The sequence below is a fragment of the Doryrhamphus excisus genome, linkage group LG5 (genome assembly GCF_037039965.1).
Source record: "Doryrhamphus excisus strain RoL-2023G ecotype Guam linkage group LG5, RoL_Dexc_Guam_v1.1, whole genome shotgun sequence".
Lineage (NCBI taxonomy): Eukaryota > Metazoa > Chordata > Actinopteri > Syngnathiformes > Syngnathidae > Doryrhamphus > Doryrhamphus excisus.
The window spans coordinates 15,599,324-15,615,263 of record NC_136361.1 but is presented as its reverse complement, the minus strand read 5'-3'; the positions used below and the strand labels follow the sequence as shown (position 1 = coordinate 15,615,263).

Below are 15,940 nucleotides of genomic sequence, written 5' to 3'. Positions count from 1 at the left end.
TAAAGTGAAAAAGGGTTCTCCTCCCATTCTGTGTGGAAGTGGTACGTTTTTTGGCTTCTTAAGTTTAGAAGAAATACACTTGAAGTTAAGTGGTTAGCTTGCTAGCTCGCGGCCATGTGTGAGTTGCGCAATGTGGTGTAAACAGGCCTATAGGCATAGGTACTAATAATGGAAAAAAAACAAATACAGAAAGTCATACACAGGTTTTCAATGCTATAATTACAAAAATATTCCAGTTATTAACATTGGATCCTTTTTCGCTGAAATTAATTTGTTGCGGTCGAGTCTGGAACCAATTAACCGCTATAAATGAGGGATGACTGCATATTCGAATCAAGTAAAATTAAAATAAAAGTACTAAGTTTAGAATCCATTCATAAACATTTTGTAACTGTCAAGTGCAAAAAACACTATATAATCAAATTAAGTAGCACAAAAAACAAAACTAGCGTACTCACCTTTTGAAGAATAAGCAGGAGAGTTATCCATCACACATCGGAGGAGTCATCCGTCGCACTTTAACATTTTTAACTGTCATGCAAGTGTAAAAAAATGTTAATACAAGCATGTTAAAATATCACAAGTACTAAAACTGTATACTGAACAATGCTAGCCGTTATCATGAACATGCAGGGACAGTTACATTTGTGCACACAACTGACTTTTATGGTCTTTTTACCCATGTTGTTCTTAGCAGCCAGGACAGACACGGACGTTTCCTCCTTTTCCGGCTAAAAGTGGCAGGGTCATCCAGAAGGGAGACGTTATTCCAAGAAGGTAACATGACAGGATCTCTACGTCGGACCAGGATAGTTATGCACTCGACTTCTCAGACAGAGCGGCCGGTCTGTAGAAGGGCATCATTGAGGCCCCTGAACGGTGAGAGCAAGGCTTTGAAAAGTCTGCGTTAGCCCAAGGCAGGCTTGGGGCGCTTTGGCTGGCCATCAAATATCAGAAAAAAAGGATGGAAAATGTGAGAAAGTGTACTGTGAACTGGTTAGAAACGTTCCTATCAGGCTTTTTTTTTTCCCCCTCAGAGGTTTGCTTCCTTTTACCGTTGTCCGTCATGGAAAGTCTATTTTTTAAAACTACATATGAAAACTAATTAGTGTAGATTTTCATTTAGCATTGTAAAAAATAAAACAAAAAAACACTTATAATCTGACACATTTCGGGGGGCGCCAGAGAACTTCAGTGGAGTTGCAGCAGCTTGAGAAAAATAATAAAAACAATATTTTTATTTTGGACTATTTAGTTTAAAAGGCTACACAAATTGACTATTATTTCTAAGTCTGGTGTGGGTAGTAAAGTCAAAATGAATATGCTACAAAACAAATCTACAATAAAATAAACAGTAGTCAAAGACCAGACACTTGGGGTACGCCACATGCTATTTGAATACACTGCTGTCATTCACCAATGTGACTTTGCAATTTTTTTACTTATGCCTCGTACATCCTGGGAGAGACGCAAGCAATGTGAGATGGACAGGAAATTCAATTACACTATAGGCACATACCACTGTAGATCATGGGGGTCCAATTTTTTACCACTGATGTCAAAAGGTTGTGGGGGGCCATTTTGATTTTGAAGTTTTTTTTTTTTGTTTTTTTTTTTTTAAAGATGAAGACGATCCTCAGCCCAAATGAAGGTTGTTACTCGTGACAAGTGCAGGGCAGTTTTTTTTGTCTCACTCACATTATTATTATTATTATTATTATTATTGCATTTTGTATCTCTAGTTGAACTTCCTTAAAAAATGTGTAACACAATATGTTGATAAATAAGCAAATGTAGATTCATGATCCTTTTTACACACACAAAAAAAACAATGCATAACAGAAGAGCAAAAAATGTTGATGATTAACGCACAATTGATGGATAATTTGAATTTTTTTTTTTTTAGGTAAAAACCCAAGATACTTAATCATACAAGTTTTGTCCGGTTACATTTTCTTCCCATTCTTTTTCAGACCCTGTAAGTGCATCAATGTAACTTTACGCGTTGTCATTGTGTTAGCATCTTCTATGTTAATTACCATATGTTCTAATGTAAGTTTTTGGGTATTTGCATGAAGATTTAACAAGAATTCTTAAAAACATAAATGGGTCACCACACCTTTATTAATATAATAAATCATCCATAATACATTTATTTCCCAATATAGCTGACCACAACATAAACCAAGTAATATCTGAACAAAAAAGATATCCTGTAGACTTTTTTTTTTCAACATACCACCCCAGTAACTCAGACCAGTCTGCTTTAGTGGTTTCTATACAAGTGTTCTTAAGAGTGAGGGAGGGGGGGCCCTTATTGATCGTTTTCTCCCAGCGAAGTCCAGGCATTAGTTCCAGCAGGGTGACTAGACAAGTCTAGCAGGGATGAGTGCAGCCAGGATGTGAGCACTTTGGATTTTGATCTCCCGGACATCACTTGTATTGACCGACACACACTGTCCTGTCTATGCGCTACCTGCTACCTGCTGGGCCACGAGGCCTTTACATTATCCTGGCTGTGGTAGATGGAACACTACGGCTCCTCCATGGTCTGCTGACAGCTAACTGCTGCTGCCCACTGACCACGGCAATCACACCTGGGCCATCTTCCCCGTACGGGTTATCTCAAGATGGCATGCTAGTGTACGGGCCTGGTTCTCCAAAGTTAAGTTCTATCACCAACATTAGGTGCAAAAAAAAAAAGTTACTCCTCACTGAATAAATCCTGGTTAACTTATTGATGGCAAACAATATTTTGAACTTAAGCAGCACATGAGCCCCCTCCTGAGTTTTTACAAAGTCCAAGCACCTAGTATCCTTGTTGGTTCTGCTCCCATTTAAGATTGTTTTTTTTTCATTTATTAGCACCTGAGCATGAATTCAAAAGGAAATTTCTTTGCAAGTAATATCCGACCTTAAAAACGTTTAAAGGCCTGTAACAAACAACAAATGGTAGTTGCTGCCATCTAGTGAACGATAAAGGCATTGCATCAACCTCCCTCCCACTTCCTATATGGCTTTAATTTACAAGTATATAAACAGTCAAAGCCAAGTCATATCCCTCAGTGTTTGCTTTTGTGCCCACCGGTACTGGAGGAGAGCATCCTCTTGGCCATCAGCAACCTCCGGCCTTCCTCATAGTCGTCCTGGTCCACGCTGATGAGCAAGCGGATGCCCTCAGAGCCCGCCGCCACCCTCAGAGAGTCCGTGATGAAGACGCCCTTGAGGGCCTCCAGCAGCGCCCCACTCAGGTAGTCCCCCCAGAAAGCCTCCAGGTTGTCCAGTTCGGTGAATTTAATGTCGCACACGATGGATCCCAGATCCCTGGCGCGCAGCAGGGCGTCGGCCTGGCTGAACAACTCAAACTGGCGCTCCAGGAGCTGCTGCTTGTCGGAAGAGACGCTGTCCCGCAGGGCGGATTCATGCTCCAGATATTCAGCTCGGACCCTTAGGCGGACATCTGATAGTTGATGAAAAAGTGGTGTGGAGAAAGGGGATAGCAAATGGAAGAAAAGTGGAAAAAATATTTTGGGAGAAGGGGTGGGGTGGAATGAAGTCAAAACAAGAGGGGAGAGAAACAGGGATGCCAGTCAAAAACATCTCACAAATTAGGCACTTTTACACTGCACAGTACCTCATTTGTTTTTCATGTACAAAAAGAAAACATGCCGGAATTTGACCAAAAAAACCCCATTGGAGGAAAATAATTGTCTCCAGTATTTGTCTGTTTTCTCAATTTTATCCAAAAAAAAACAGCAGCAATATATTAACATTAGCATATGTTTATTTTTGTTGTTTTTGGTCCTCCATCCCCAAACTTTATAATGACCAACCTGCTGTATTTACCTTTTTTGCTCTCAAGGCTGATGGTAATGAAAAAAGAAAGTGCAGCACAATGTAACTTGTGTGTTTTTGTTCTTTATAGTCCAGTATTCTGAACTTTACAATGGCAGATCTGCTGTGTTTATGTATTTTTCTCTCTCAAATTTTATCCTAGAAGCTGATGGTAATGCGAAAACAACATAGCGCATAGTGATGACATAAGAACAGCTAACAGAAGTAGCTAACATTAAATCATGTGTGTTTAATTGTGTCGTCTTTAGGCATGAATCCTTTAACTTTACAATGACTAATCAAGGAGCTAAGGAGCTATATATGCTACTATTGATATAGCACCTGTTTTTTCCCTCCAGAAAATATTCAACAGCTATAGTATAGCCAAGTAGGTACCGTGCAGTGGAAAAGAGGCATGATATATGGATTAATAACATACCATCAATAACATAAAATGGTGTTCAAGACCACAGTTGAGCATTGAAGGCTAACTGGACTGGAAAGTTTATCATTTTTTGGGGTTTTTGCTCAGCGCAGCACAAAAGTTGCCAAAAGGAACAAAAAAAAATAGTGCATTTTGATAGAGCAAAGTGCTTATGAATGATCGTAACATGTAGAAGTCAAGAGTACCTAACAAGAAGTTAACAACATTGACGCTCTGGACAAAAAATAATCCAAGTGGAATCTTAGCAGTGTGAGTCACACCCGGATTCAGATTTGTTTTTAACAACACCAGATGAACTTTTTTTTTTTGCTGCTAACAGGATTGGCGGGCGGTCATGCAACAGCACAGCGAGAAAGATCAGAGGATACATACTGTACTGAGCAAGAGCGCCGCCGTGAGCATCCCCGTGTCATTATCCCAGAACTGGTGGAAAGTAGAAACCAGCTGCTTGGTGGCTTTTGCTGCAACAGAAACGTAGCTTGCCCACTTAAAGCCCTTCAGTAGGAAACATCACTCGTATTTGGACCCTTATTTTTGAACCACAAACCTATAATATCTCAACCTTCCTTCTTGCATTAGGATCAGTTAGGTGAAAGCAAACATGGATTTGGTTCAAATGGTCTGTCAGTTCAGTTGTAGGAGAAACATTGTCATCATGTCTAGTTAATGAGCATCGTGCTAATGAATGTTTCATGTTCAAAGTCAAAAGTCATTTGTATTAGTCCGGGGGCTGCAGGGAGTAGCTGCTGAGAGACTCGGGAGGGAACAAAAGTGTGTAAAATGCCAACATTACAAAGGCAAATGTTGAATTAAGGCATTGATTTTTGCATGGCTTAACATTTGCAAAAGAGCAGCATGTTTTCACCAGGGCTGTAATTAGACTGCTGTAAAAACAACAACAAAAAAAAAACCCAAAACAGGAGGGACATTTTCTACCAAGTATTAACATTAACATCCTAAATACTTGGTAGAAGTTGTTGCATGAAATGGCATCGATATCAAGTGAACCCAACAATTACAAGTATTCATCGCCCTTTCAATTGTTTGATGAGTGAAGACACAGAAAGCCATTTTTAAAGTCATCTGACCAACTATGGCTAACTCAGTTATTAAGTGATTTAGGAGGATTTAATGCAAGAAATAAATGATTATCCTACAGTATGTGGACCATGAAGGATCACGTAAAACCAGTGGTCACCAACCTTTCTGAGCCCAAGATCGCTGTGGTCTCGGCCATGAACCTGCGGTGTTTGCTTCGTTCAAGTTTGCGAGAAGAGATGAGCGTTATGGCAGGACAATTTGCGGCTCTTCCCCATGATAACGCACATCGCTGTGCTGGGGGGGAACCTCCCTACTCTCTCTTTTTTCCCCCCTCCTATTTCCCAAGCTCAAGGAGGCCATCAAAGAGAACCCGTTTTTGAAGATGTGGACGGCATTAAGACGGTCGTGACGATGGAGCTGTGAACGATCAGAAAACAAAAGTCCTTCCATGAGTGCATGAAGGCGTAGAAGACTGGGAAAGTGCGTTAGTTACTAGGGAAGGGGTCGGCAACCCACAGCTAAGTGATTTTAAAAATATTATAATGAAAAGGAGTCTGACATATCAGAGTCACTGAAAGTCTAGATTGCATTCTGACTGCTGATTGGATAAACAAAAGGAAGGGGGAGGGGACCAGTGTGTGTAGTGAGACATGAAAGTCATTTGAATGTGGGACTACACCCGTGGTTGCTAACCATAACATACGTCCCTAAAATAAAAGATTTAGCAATTGTAGATGGACATACAGTATTTTGCCCATACAGCCAATGGCTACATTGACATGCAGTCAAATAATCTGGTTGCACACTGCCATGTAAACACCAATAACCCTTTTGAAAAACTTGAATATTCTCATATTCCGGTTTAAAAAACCCAAATATTACCCCTGGGTTACTCCTTTTCTAACCTGAATATTGGGTCATGTATACGCCGATCGGGATATCCCCATTTAAAGGAATATTGATTTGCGTTGCATTCTCAGATCCCCCTCAAATAGCAAAAAGATGCAAGTAATTGAGACCCCATAAAATTGTCTATTTCGACACTTCATCAGGTCAACCAAAAATAACAAGAAACACATCCACGTCAATTTTCCATGCTGCTTATCCTCACGAGGGTCGTGGGTATGCTGGAGCCTATCCCAGCTGTCTTTGGGCGAGAGGCGGGGCACACCCTGGACTGGTCGCCTGCCAATCACAGGGCACATATAAACAATCATTCACGCACACATTCATACCTATGGACAATTTGGAGTCGCCAATTAACCGAGCATGTTTTTGGAATGTGGGAGGAAACCGGAGTACCTGGAGAAAACCCACGCATGCACGGGGAGAACATGAAAATGAATCGAACCCAGGGAGTATATAGGCAGCTATATGATGATAGACAAGAATCCAGTACAAAGCATCATGGTAGCTACACCTGTACGTTAGCAAGGGCGAGCAAAGCCTATTAGCAATAACCTGGTTGCACACTGCCATGTACACACCCATACCCCTTTTGAAAAACCTGAATATGCTTATATTCCGGTTTAAAATTTTACACAAATCAAAAAGGCCTGCATTGTTGTTGAGTATTCAAATTATTTCAAAGTAGGCCAACGCTCGCACTCCGCTCTTGCTTTAAGTTGAAGGCGACCCACTATACTGGTCTTATACTTATACTGGTCACTATTCTGGTCTTTGAATTGAGATGTGGACTCCTGTAGAGCAGCTACACACAATAACCCGCATAGAAAGCTTTCTAGATTCTGCACCTCTTTCTGTAGCGTTTTCACTTCCTGCTTCCCACTTCCAAATTCTGTTACAACAGATACAATTTTTAAAAGATTAAAACTTTTTAAAATCTATAAGCTCTGTAATGTTTTGTGGTGCCAGACTACCTCTCTTTACTCGAAGAGGAGGCAAAATGGTTCTTTTAATGGTCAAGGTTTCCGGCCCTTGCTCTCTGCCATTATTTTAAATGGGAAAAAATGTAGTTTGGATTTGAAATATCTGTTCTGACACGATGCCTGAAACTTTTCTGACACATCTTGTATGGTAAAGTATCCTTCAATAGCTTTCTTTAGGACATCCTAGAGCAGTCAGATGGTTATTACAGTGGCCTTTCCTTAAAAAAAAAAGGAAAGTCCAGACAAATACAGGAAGGCATCACTGCCGAAAGACAGCTCAAAGACAATTCCCAACATTCGGTTAATATATTAGACAAGTTTGACCTGTGGCTGTGAGGGCTGTGCCTCCAATAAACATTTGCCCTTCCAGCAAGCGAGTATATTTATAGATGGCCTCCACTTGGGCCATCCCGTGTTATAACGAGCGGGATGGACAGTGAGCAGAAGCCACAGAAACATTAGACATGGTCACATTGTATGGCTTACAGAGCGCTTCATGATTCATTGGACACAGAGATATCCAATTTTCTTTTAAAAAAAAAACACCAGTTTCGCCCAGGAGAAATAACAAAAACAAAGTTGAAGCACACATTTACAAGAAGACATTTGGTTGGCCCACAGTGTGTCAACTTATCGATCCTTGTTTCGGAGGAAGAAATAAAAGTAAACATTTTGGTTGTATGTTTGTTGCGTTGTTTTTGAGCATTTAGCTCTTCCTCTCATTGTGTGTGAGGATAGGTTTTTTTTTTGCTGACACACCCACATACACACACGTCGGTCTGTTTAGAACTGCGAAGACAGAAAGAGGAAAAAGAGAGAGACAAGCACAGTTGGGTTGGTTGGTTTTGTGGAACAATAAGACACTTAGGTACATATGCTCTACATAATGAGATGCATTTAATAAAAGGTCACGTTCGACATTACTAATCATCCAAAACTGAGCATTACTATCATTGTAAAGGCATAGATTGAACATTGTGTTCATATTGTTGCGTGACATGGTAGCGTCTAAAGTGCGACTTCACTTGACCATTGGCTTTACCCTAACCTTCACCGTCCCGTTATTTAAAGCCCCTGCCATAACATGAATCAGCAAAGGTCCATTCTAGTCAGGGCGTTGGCAAGCACCCAATTTAGCATAACCAAAATTGACACATGCCAAGTAAAAAGGTATATACAATGTATCATGACAACAAATGTTAAGGTAGTGGGCTTTGGGCTGATTGAATGAGCCACTGTGTTCTCGTTAAGCTTACAGGTTTGATTGACATTCACATCATGTTCAAGGCCAATTTTTTCTACAGTTTTTAACTTTGGTTAAAAACTCTAACGGTGGTGGCCACAAATAGTAAAAAGATGCAATAATTAGCAATAATCCGGTTTCACACCGCCATGTAAACACCAATAACCCTTTTGAAAAACTTGAATATTCTCATATTCCGGTGTAAAAAACCCAAATATTACCCCTGGGTTACGTATACGCCTATCGGGATATCCCCATTTAAAGGAATATTGATTTGGGTTGCATTCTCTGATCTCCCTCAAATAGCAAAAAGATGCAAGCAATTGAGAGGCGGGGCACACCCTGGACTGGTCGCCAGCCAATCACAGGGCACATATAGACAATCACTCACGCTTACATTAGCCACGTTTACATGAGGAGTTTTTCTCTTTCCGAATGGAATCTTTCCGAATTACCTTTCCGAAAGCAATGGTATACATGGAAAGGAATATTCCAATCGTGCGTCTACATGCGTCGCTATAATCTAACAGAATAGTCAATGGGGCATGCGCAGTCAAACGTAAACACCAACATCACGTGATACCGACTTCCTCGAGTTTTTCTTTCACTTGTTGGATTAACTCCGTATTGCCAGTTTTTCATTTGTCCACTCTTGAAATTTAGTTTGGATCAAAAACAAACTTTCCGCAGCAGTCCAGTGCCGATTGCTTGCCTCCATTTTTTTAAACTGAAGAACGTCTCGAGCTGAGTGTTATGTCATATCTCAGCATTTGCTGAAAGAACGCACCCGGGAACAGGAAAAGATAAAGTTCAATCTTGCTAATATTTTATAATTAAGCCCGGCACATGTTTTATATAGATATGTATTTTCTTTTTTAATAAAACTGGACTTGTGAATGGCGTAAAAAAGGGTTTAGATTCTGTTCCACAGATGGTGGTAGTGCAACAGACAACAGAAGAAGAAAAACACCACGAAGAAGAACGCAGTCTGACAACTTTCCAATTGAGCGGGTACAAGATACCTCAATCGGATTGGGGAAAGGAATATTCCACCCCTGTGAATCCCATTATATATTCATTCGGATTGCCACTTTTCTTTCGGAGTGAGGTGTATACAAAGGTTACATTCTTTCCGTTTGAGCAAATAACCCGAATGGAATTGGAATATTTGGTCCATGTAAACGTGGCTATTGATACATATGGACAATTTGGAGTTGCCAATTAACCTGGCATGTTTTTGGAATGTGGGAGGAAACCAGAGTACCCGGAGAAAACCCACACATGCCCGGGGATTACATGAAAACGAATCGAACCCAGGGCATATATAGGCAGCTATATGATGATAGACAAGAATCCAGTACAAAGCATCATGGCAGCTCCACCTGTGCGTTAGCAAGAGCGAGCAAAAGCCTTTTTTCCCCACCTTTGGGCGTGGGCCCAGACTGACAGAGCAAGAGAGAGGGTGCATGACTGAGTTGATCGTGCACACACTGCCGTATATGCGTGGACAGAGATGGCACTTTTTGTTTTGTTTTGTTCTTCAGTCTGCAATCCCTGTGAATCTGTGATCCTTTGTGCCTGAGCACTAAAGAGCCTCAATCCTGAGCCAACCTGAGTGGAATCAAAACAACATGTTCATAGTCACAGGAACAGCACTCAAGTCGAAAAAGATTTCTAAATAAATGGATGTGGGACCAAAACCGAGGAGAAACCCAGTTTAATTTCTTGAGTTTGTGAATGAATAACAAAGCAAACTTGACATAACAGTTCCAGGTTTGTGAGGTTAAAGCAGTGTTAGCAAAAGATGTTGATCACATACAAATCAGGGATGCTCCGATGCTCGCAACAGGCTGCACTCGTATGAGGCAGAAGTGAGTGGCTTTTGTGATCGGTACTGAAAAGCATTCATCGCCATATACAGGTCACATTTTTCACGGAAATCGTCCGATATTGATAGGTGGCCCATTGATCGGATCATCCCTGATACTAAATGCTCAACTGTTTGACTCGTGCAATTAAAGTAGAAGGAAGGACTTCAAAGATGTTTTGGTTGGAAGCTTTTATCAACTGTGTGTTAAAATCCCATCCTTGGACATTTATAACCACAACAGTACGTGGACGGTTTGGTATGGTTTGCTAGTATTATTTGGTTGTATTTTTCCTACTGTACTTTCATCTCTCTCTCTCTGAAAAATGCTGGCCTTTTGTCAACGGCGTTGCAGAGCACAGGACTGAGATTGGTCCGCTTTCTTTTAGTACATAATTTCAGAAAAACACCAAAAGTCTGCCAAATTCTCAGAGAAGAAATACAGTAATCACGATTAATCAGTACCAGACCCGACCATGAGTGAATTTCTGCACAGTAGGATCCCTTAATATTTGTGTAGTTAGAGCATCAAAGACCTGTTTACAATGTTGTAAATATGAGTTTTAACATTATTAGAGCCCTCTACACATGAAATAACACCCCTATTGTCACCTTAAAACTTGTATTACCCAATACAGTCAATATAAAAATAGGAAATAACATAATAGAGACATGTTAACATTTGGCGAGTTCGCTCTTTTCACTTCGGGTTGACAGTATTTCCTACAGTGGCTATTGTCTCATCAGTGTAACATAATGCAACATTACTGGCACCGAGTGACCTGTGTATAGTACGACATAGCACACGTCTTTCAATTTACATTTTAGTCCATTTTGTCATTTTTATGCTTGAAAAATCATTCATTTTGGGTTTATTGAACTGTATTCAATGTGGAAAATTGGCTTAAATATGGATATTTGTTACTAATAATAGGCTTCAGTCAACCTCAAAATAGTGGTGATTTATTATTAATGCAAATATGAGCAGTGATATGAATACGATATGACTATGCATGTTCTCAGACCAAGTGACTGATGCTCCACATCGATAAGTTCCAGCTCCAACAACAATCTGGATTACAGTTCTGTCGCCACTGTACCATTACTACTATTGTGGCTGCTCACTCCCAGGAAAACACTGCCTCAAGCGTTTTGGTAGAGAATTACAACAATATATTAGATGAGAAAATAGGATCAAGCCACTGTCAAAAGGGCCGGTGTAGTGACTATGCTGTAGCATAGTTCGGCCTCCGCCTTCCTCACCTGTCCTCCTTGCATCCTCCCACCTGACACTTTCATTGACTGATTCCATTAGTCTATAAACAAAAAATGACGGATTAGCTGAAGAACACTGAAGCCTCTATCTGCACGTTAGTGGAAGAGACTTGAGCATGCAGAAGATTGGAAGTGTGCCCCAACACGAGTCCACTCTTGCATTGAGACAGGCTGTCAGATATCTCTGTACTGGATTTTATTTGCACCCCTGGGTTGCGTGGTTGAAAGCTTCCAACAGAAACATAGAAAAGTCAGAGCCGCATTTAACAACAAGGTGGTTGTTAGGTTTTCCATTTGCGGTTTGTTTTGATAAGGCATATGAAGCTGCAGATCTTTGCTCCTTTGACGGAGGCAAAAGGTGAATGTGACAAAGTGGTGGATCAGGCGAGAAAGCATGGGGCAAGAAGGGGAAAAAATGACATTCATGTTAAGACGAATGCAGGTAGACCCAAGGGATGGGCATTTGACTAGCTTTCGTTGATGGATAAATGATTGATTAATGACATGCAGGACATCTGAATAATAAGATTAAGTTTCGTAAATATGATTAAATCCCTTCTTAATGTTTTTTTGTGAATAACTGCCAATAACTGCTTCTTGCAATATCTGATATGAGCATTAAATAGTTTTTATTATTTATGACTTTTTAGTGCACAGACCAGAAGAATTAAAATAAGAGCAAATGTAATCCAGGACAAGCAACTTCAGCTGACAACTGTTGAGTAAAAGCATATTTAAAAGCGGCCCAGTGTTAAACCTCCTCTTCAAAAAGCCGTAAATATCCTTTTAAGAAAGGTCCTCTATTATGCAAAAGACATTTATTGATGTTGTAGCCTTATGTGTCCCAGGAGCCTGTTAATGAGCACCAAAAGTGAGAAAAATATATCATCTGCCTCACTTGTTTGCCCCACTTTTGAGGTCCTTTATCATCATCCATTCTGACTGAGGTCTTGCTGTAGGTGGAGCAGTTCAAATATCTCGGGGTCTTATTTACAAGTGCGGAAAGGCTGGCGTGCGAGATCAACAGCCGGATTGGTGTAGCATCTGCAGTAATACGGCTCTTGTACCGGAGCGAGAGAGAGCTGAGCCGGAAGACAAAGTTCTCAATTTACTGGTCAATATATGCTCCCAACTGCACCTATAGATGTGAGCTTTGGATCATCACAAAAAGAACCCAAATCATAACCAAATTTGCAAGCAAGAGCTATTATTGGTTATGTCAATGCGAGTCAGGTGATCCAATGTGTGACGACGAACGAGTTCCATTGTACTATACATATACATCTAACCTGCAACACACCGTAGACAAATAACGTTCCCATTATAAAGTAGGCTAAAATGCATGTGAGAAGTTAAAAGGTTTTTGACCATCATGGCTGAGCAAGACAGCCTGAATACAGAAAATGCAGCAAAGAACGCAACATGTGAGCAAACAAAAAGCATGGCAATAATTTGTTTAAAGAAAATGTGGGATGGCTTTAGAAGGGTGGAGGAAGATGTTACTATTTAGGAGAAAGGACAAAAACATTCTGTACTTACTGCATGATGCTTTCTGAGGCGGTGCTGGTGGAGGCAAGGGATGGACCTGCTTGTTGGTTTTCTTGGGTCTGCGACTCCAGCCATTGCCCCTCTTCTTTCTCCTTTTCCTTCGCCCGGACACTAGAGGGTTGACCCCTGACAGGATAAGCAGGAAATTAATGGAGATTGTTGGCAAAAACATATACTTAGACATACATGTACTGTACATGGAAGAGAAAATGTACAGTACAATTTCAAAGTCAATTCTTCTTTGTTTTCAGCACATACCTATGCTGTGTGTCAAGAGGATTTATGTCAAGGTAATTGCAGTCTTCAGCAAAAGAGTACATCAGAGTACACATACCGGTTCTTAGCTGCTGCGTGAAGGAAGGGAGGGGAATTTCTGCTTGTCTGTAGGAGCTTCTCAAGCCAGAAGTGCACAACAACTCTCTGTGTTGTACTCCTGGTCGCCTTTTAGTTCGTTCTGGTGATACTGAAATGTTAAAAAAAAACAAAGTCATTCCGATTCTGCTGACATATGGAGACACAGAGACAAAGAGAAGCATGTAGTATTTACCTAACTGCAGAGAGTCTATTCATTTTACATGTGCAGTAATCCCTTTATCACGTTAATTGCTTCTAGACCCGACCATGTTTTCTGTATGAATGGAATATTTTCATTATGGCATTAAAAAAAAAAGTGAAATAACACCATTTGTTACCTTTACATTTGTATTACCCAATACTGTTGATATAATCTGAGAAAATAACCCAATTTCAACCTGCAATAAATGTATGTTGTTCTGGCAATCAAATCTGGTGCTTGTCTCAACAAACAAATACTGACCCTAGTGACCAATTATAATTCTAACATGGCATCGTAATTCCTTTGATTTGTATTTCAGTTCTTGTGGAATTTAGGCAGGAAATACATAACATTTGCTTCAATATGTGTATGTTGTGTACACACTTGAAGCAGAATCCATTTTGTTGGTTCGGGTGTAAAAGTCACAGGTCTTTAAATGTATTTAAATTACAGTCCAGTTACTTATTAGCATGGTGTCCGATAACAGTGGCCACTATTTGATGAAATATGCTGTTCCTCACCTGTTCTCCTTCTCTTGTGGGACACTAGAGGCAGCAGGTCATGTCGTGTGAGGACCCTCAGGAGCTGGAGAAGTGGTTCCATGTTTCCATCGCTGAGGTATCCTCGCCTCTCGAGTTCTAACAACAAATCCAGACCATTTCTGAACTTGTACGACGCTTGTACCATTGGGTGTTGGGAGCCCTGGGACTGTAACCGCTTCCAAGCTGTAAGGAGCATGGGACTCGGGGTGACGCCCGAGTCTGGTAGATCGCCCTCATGGGGTTTTACTGTCCAACCCGCGGGGTCCAGGGGGTGTGCTGCGGTGCAGGTTTCATTGAGGAGGAAAGAGAGCACCTCAATGTCAGTCTCTGTCAGTTGAGAGCCCACAATGTTGAAGACCTCGTGGAGGGACAGCATCCCATAGTAGTTGAGGCACTCTGTTTCTTCCCAGTAAAGAGAGTGCCTCATTGTGTAGCCAGCCATGGTAATGGTCAGCCTGTAGGCCCCTTTGTAGACCTTATAACCTGGAAAAAAAAGTGAATGGGTAAAATGCATTTGAAAACATGGACTTGTTTTAAGTGGGGGAAAAAATAATGTATATTTTTACGGCATCTTGGAAAAAGCTAACATTTCTAACATCCCATCTAGCATCCCAAATGTATGAACGAACTTGACGGTGAAGTCGGTGTACCGAATGAAGTGTCCGGTGCGTTCATTCGCAACGTAGCACAGTAGAAGTCAAAAGTTGATTATTTTGGTGAATAGCAACTACCTAAACTGAGGAATAATTAGATTACTTGACCTATGTTTAATTCTCTCAATAATTTAACCATGAATCTTAAAAACGTGTGTTTTAACAAGCCAGCTCGTGCGCGTCGTAAACAAGATAGCATGACAAGCTAACAATGTTGTGTACAGCTAACACACAAACTCCATATTAAAACCCACCTGTGATTCTGCGTTCGTGTCAGGTGTTAGTCTCTTAAATTCGCCTTTCCAATGTGTGTCGGGAGGGGGTAAATAAACCCCCCCTCCTTCCGTGTATTTCCCCAGCAGCCTGGACAAATTACGTAAGCAGTCACGTTCATGTGTGGGGACACACAAACACTGCAGCATGTGTCTTTAAATAACAATGAACAATGAACATACTTACAAAACGAATAAACGATAAATGAACGAATTCCAACCACACACTTAATATAATGTTTACATCGAGCTAGCTTGAGTTAAACAATCTTACAACAGCAGCCTCGTACAAAACAGTGATAGCTCGCGTTGCGCAGAAACCACATCGAAAAGGAAACGGTAACATCGATGCGTATCCCTTTTAATACCGACAAAGGTGTATCCATAAGGCTGTCCTTACATTTTAAAGCGCAATTTAGCCCGATAATGGAGCAAACAACTCACCGCCCTGTTTATGTGGGGTCAGTCAGAGAAGTTCCTGAGCACAAACGGAGAAACTGACCAATCACAGTCCGTGTTGTTGCTCGGCGACTTCTATTCAGTATACGTTTGGCTGTTCTGGTGTGACATACGTATTTGCCACCATGTTCGCCCAAGCGAATGCAGTATAAGAAAATACAGCCGATCCCAGGTCGGTTATTTGAATGCTGTCGTCGTCGGAATATTTACATCATACTCGCTCATAAACACTCGTTTATATTGTTTCTTTTTAAGAACGAATTTGATATGTTATATTTTCACCAAACACCAACACCAAATAAAAATAATCACTAAT

The 15,940-nt window shown here is 40.8% G+C and overlaps 1 protein-coding gene across 2 annotated transcripts; it reads right to left on the bottom strand.

Moving 5' to 3' along the window:
* Positions 1 to 2,104: 2,104 nt before the first annotated feature.
* On the bottom strand, positions 2,105 to 15,755 carry dedd1 (death effector domain-containing 1). 2 transcript variants are annotated; one of them, XM_058054154.2, is made up of 6 exons: positions 15,353 to 15,567; positions 15,148 to 15,256; positions 14,220 to 14,723; positions 13,477 to 13,605; positions 13,134 to 13,268; positions 2,105 to 3,460 (listed from the first exon to the last, which is right to left on the bottom strand). In XM_058054154.2, the coding sequence occupies exons 3-6, from the start codon at positions 14,680 to 14,682 to the stop codon at positions 3,063 to 3,065; spliced, it is 1,125 nt and encodes a 374-aa protein (XP_057910137.2). In that variant the 5' UTR covers positions 14,683 to 14,723; positions 15,148 to 15,256; positions 15,353 to 15,567; the 3' UTR covers positions 2,105 to 3,062. The 2 variants fall into 2 exon arrangements, with proteins under 2 accessions (XP_057910137.2, XP_057910139.2); XM_058054156.2 differs by lacking the exons at positions 15,148 to 15,256; positions 15,353 to 15,567 and adding an exon at positions 15,610 to 15,755.
* Positions 15,756 to 15,940: the final 185 nt, after the last annotated feature.

Bases quoted from the DNA above. Each gene is read 5' to 3' on its own strand.
- dedd1 (XM_058054156.2), bottom strand. From the start codon at position 14,682: ATGGCTGGCTACACAATGAGGCACTCTCTTTACTGGGAAGAAACAGAG. The intron at 13,269-13,476 runs GTATGTGTACTC...TTATCCTGTCAG, and splicing joins CACGCAGCAGCTAAGAACCG to GGGTCAACCCTCTAGTGTCC. The intron at 3,461-13,133 runs GTAAGTACAGAA...ATCAACTATCAG, and splicing joins GCCTCAGAAAGCATCATGCA to ATGTCCGCCTAAGGGTCCGA.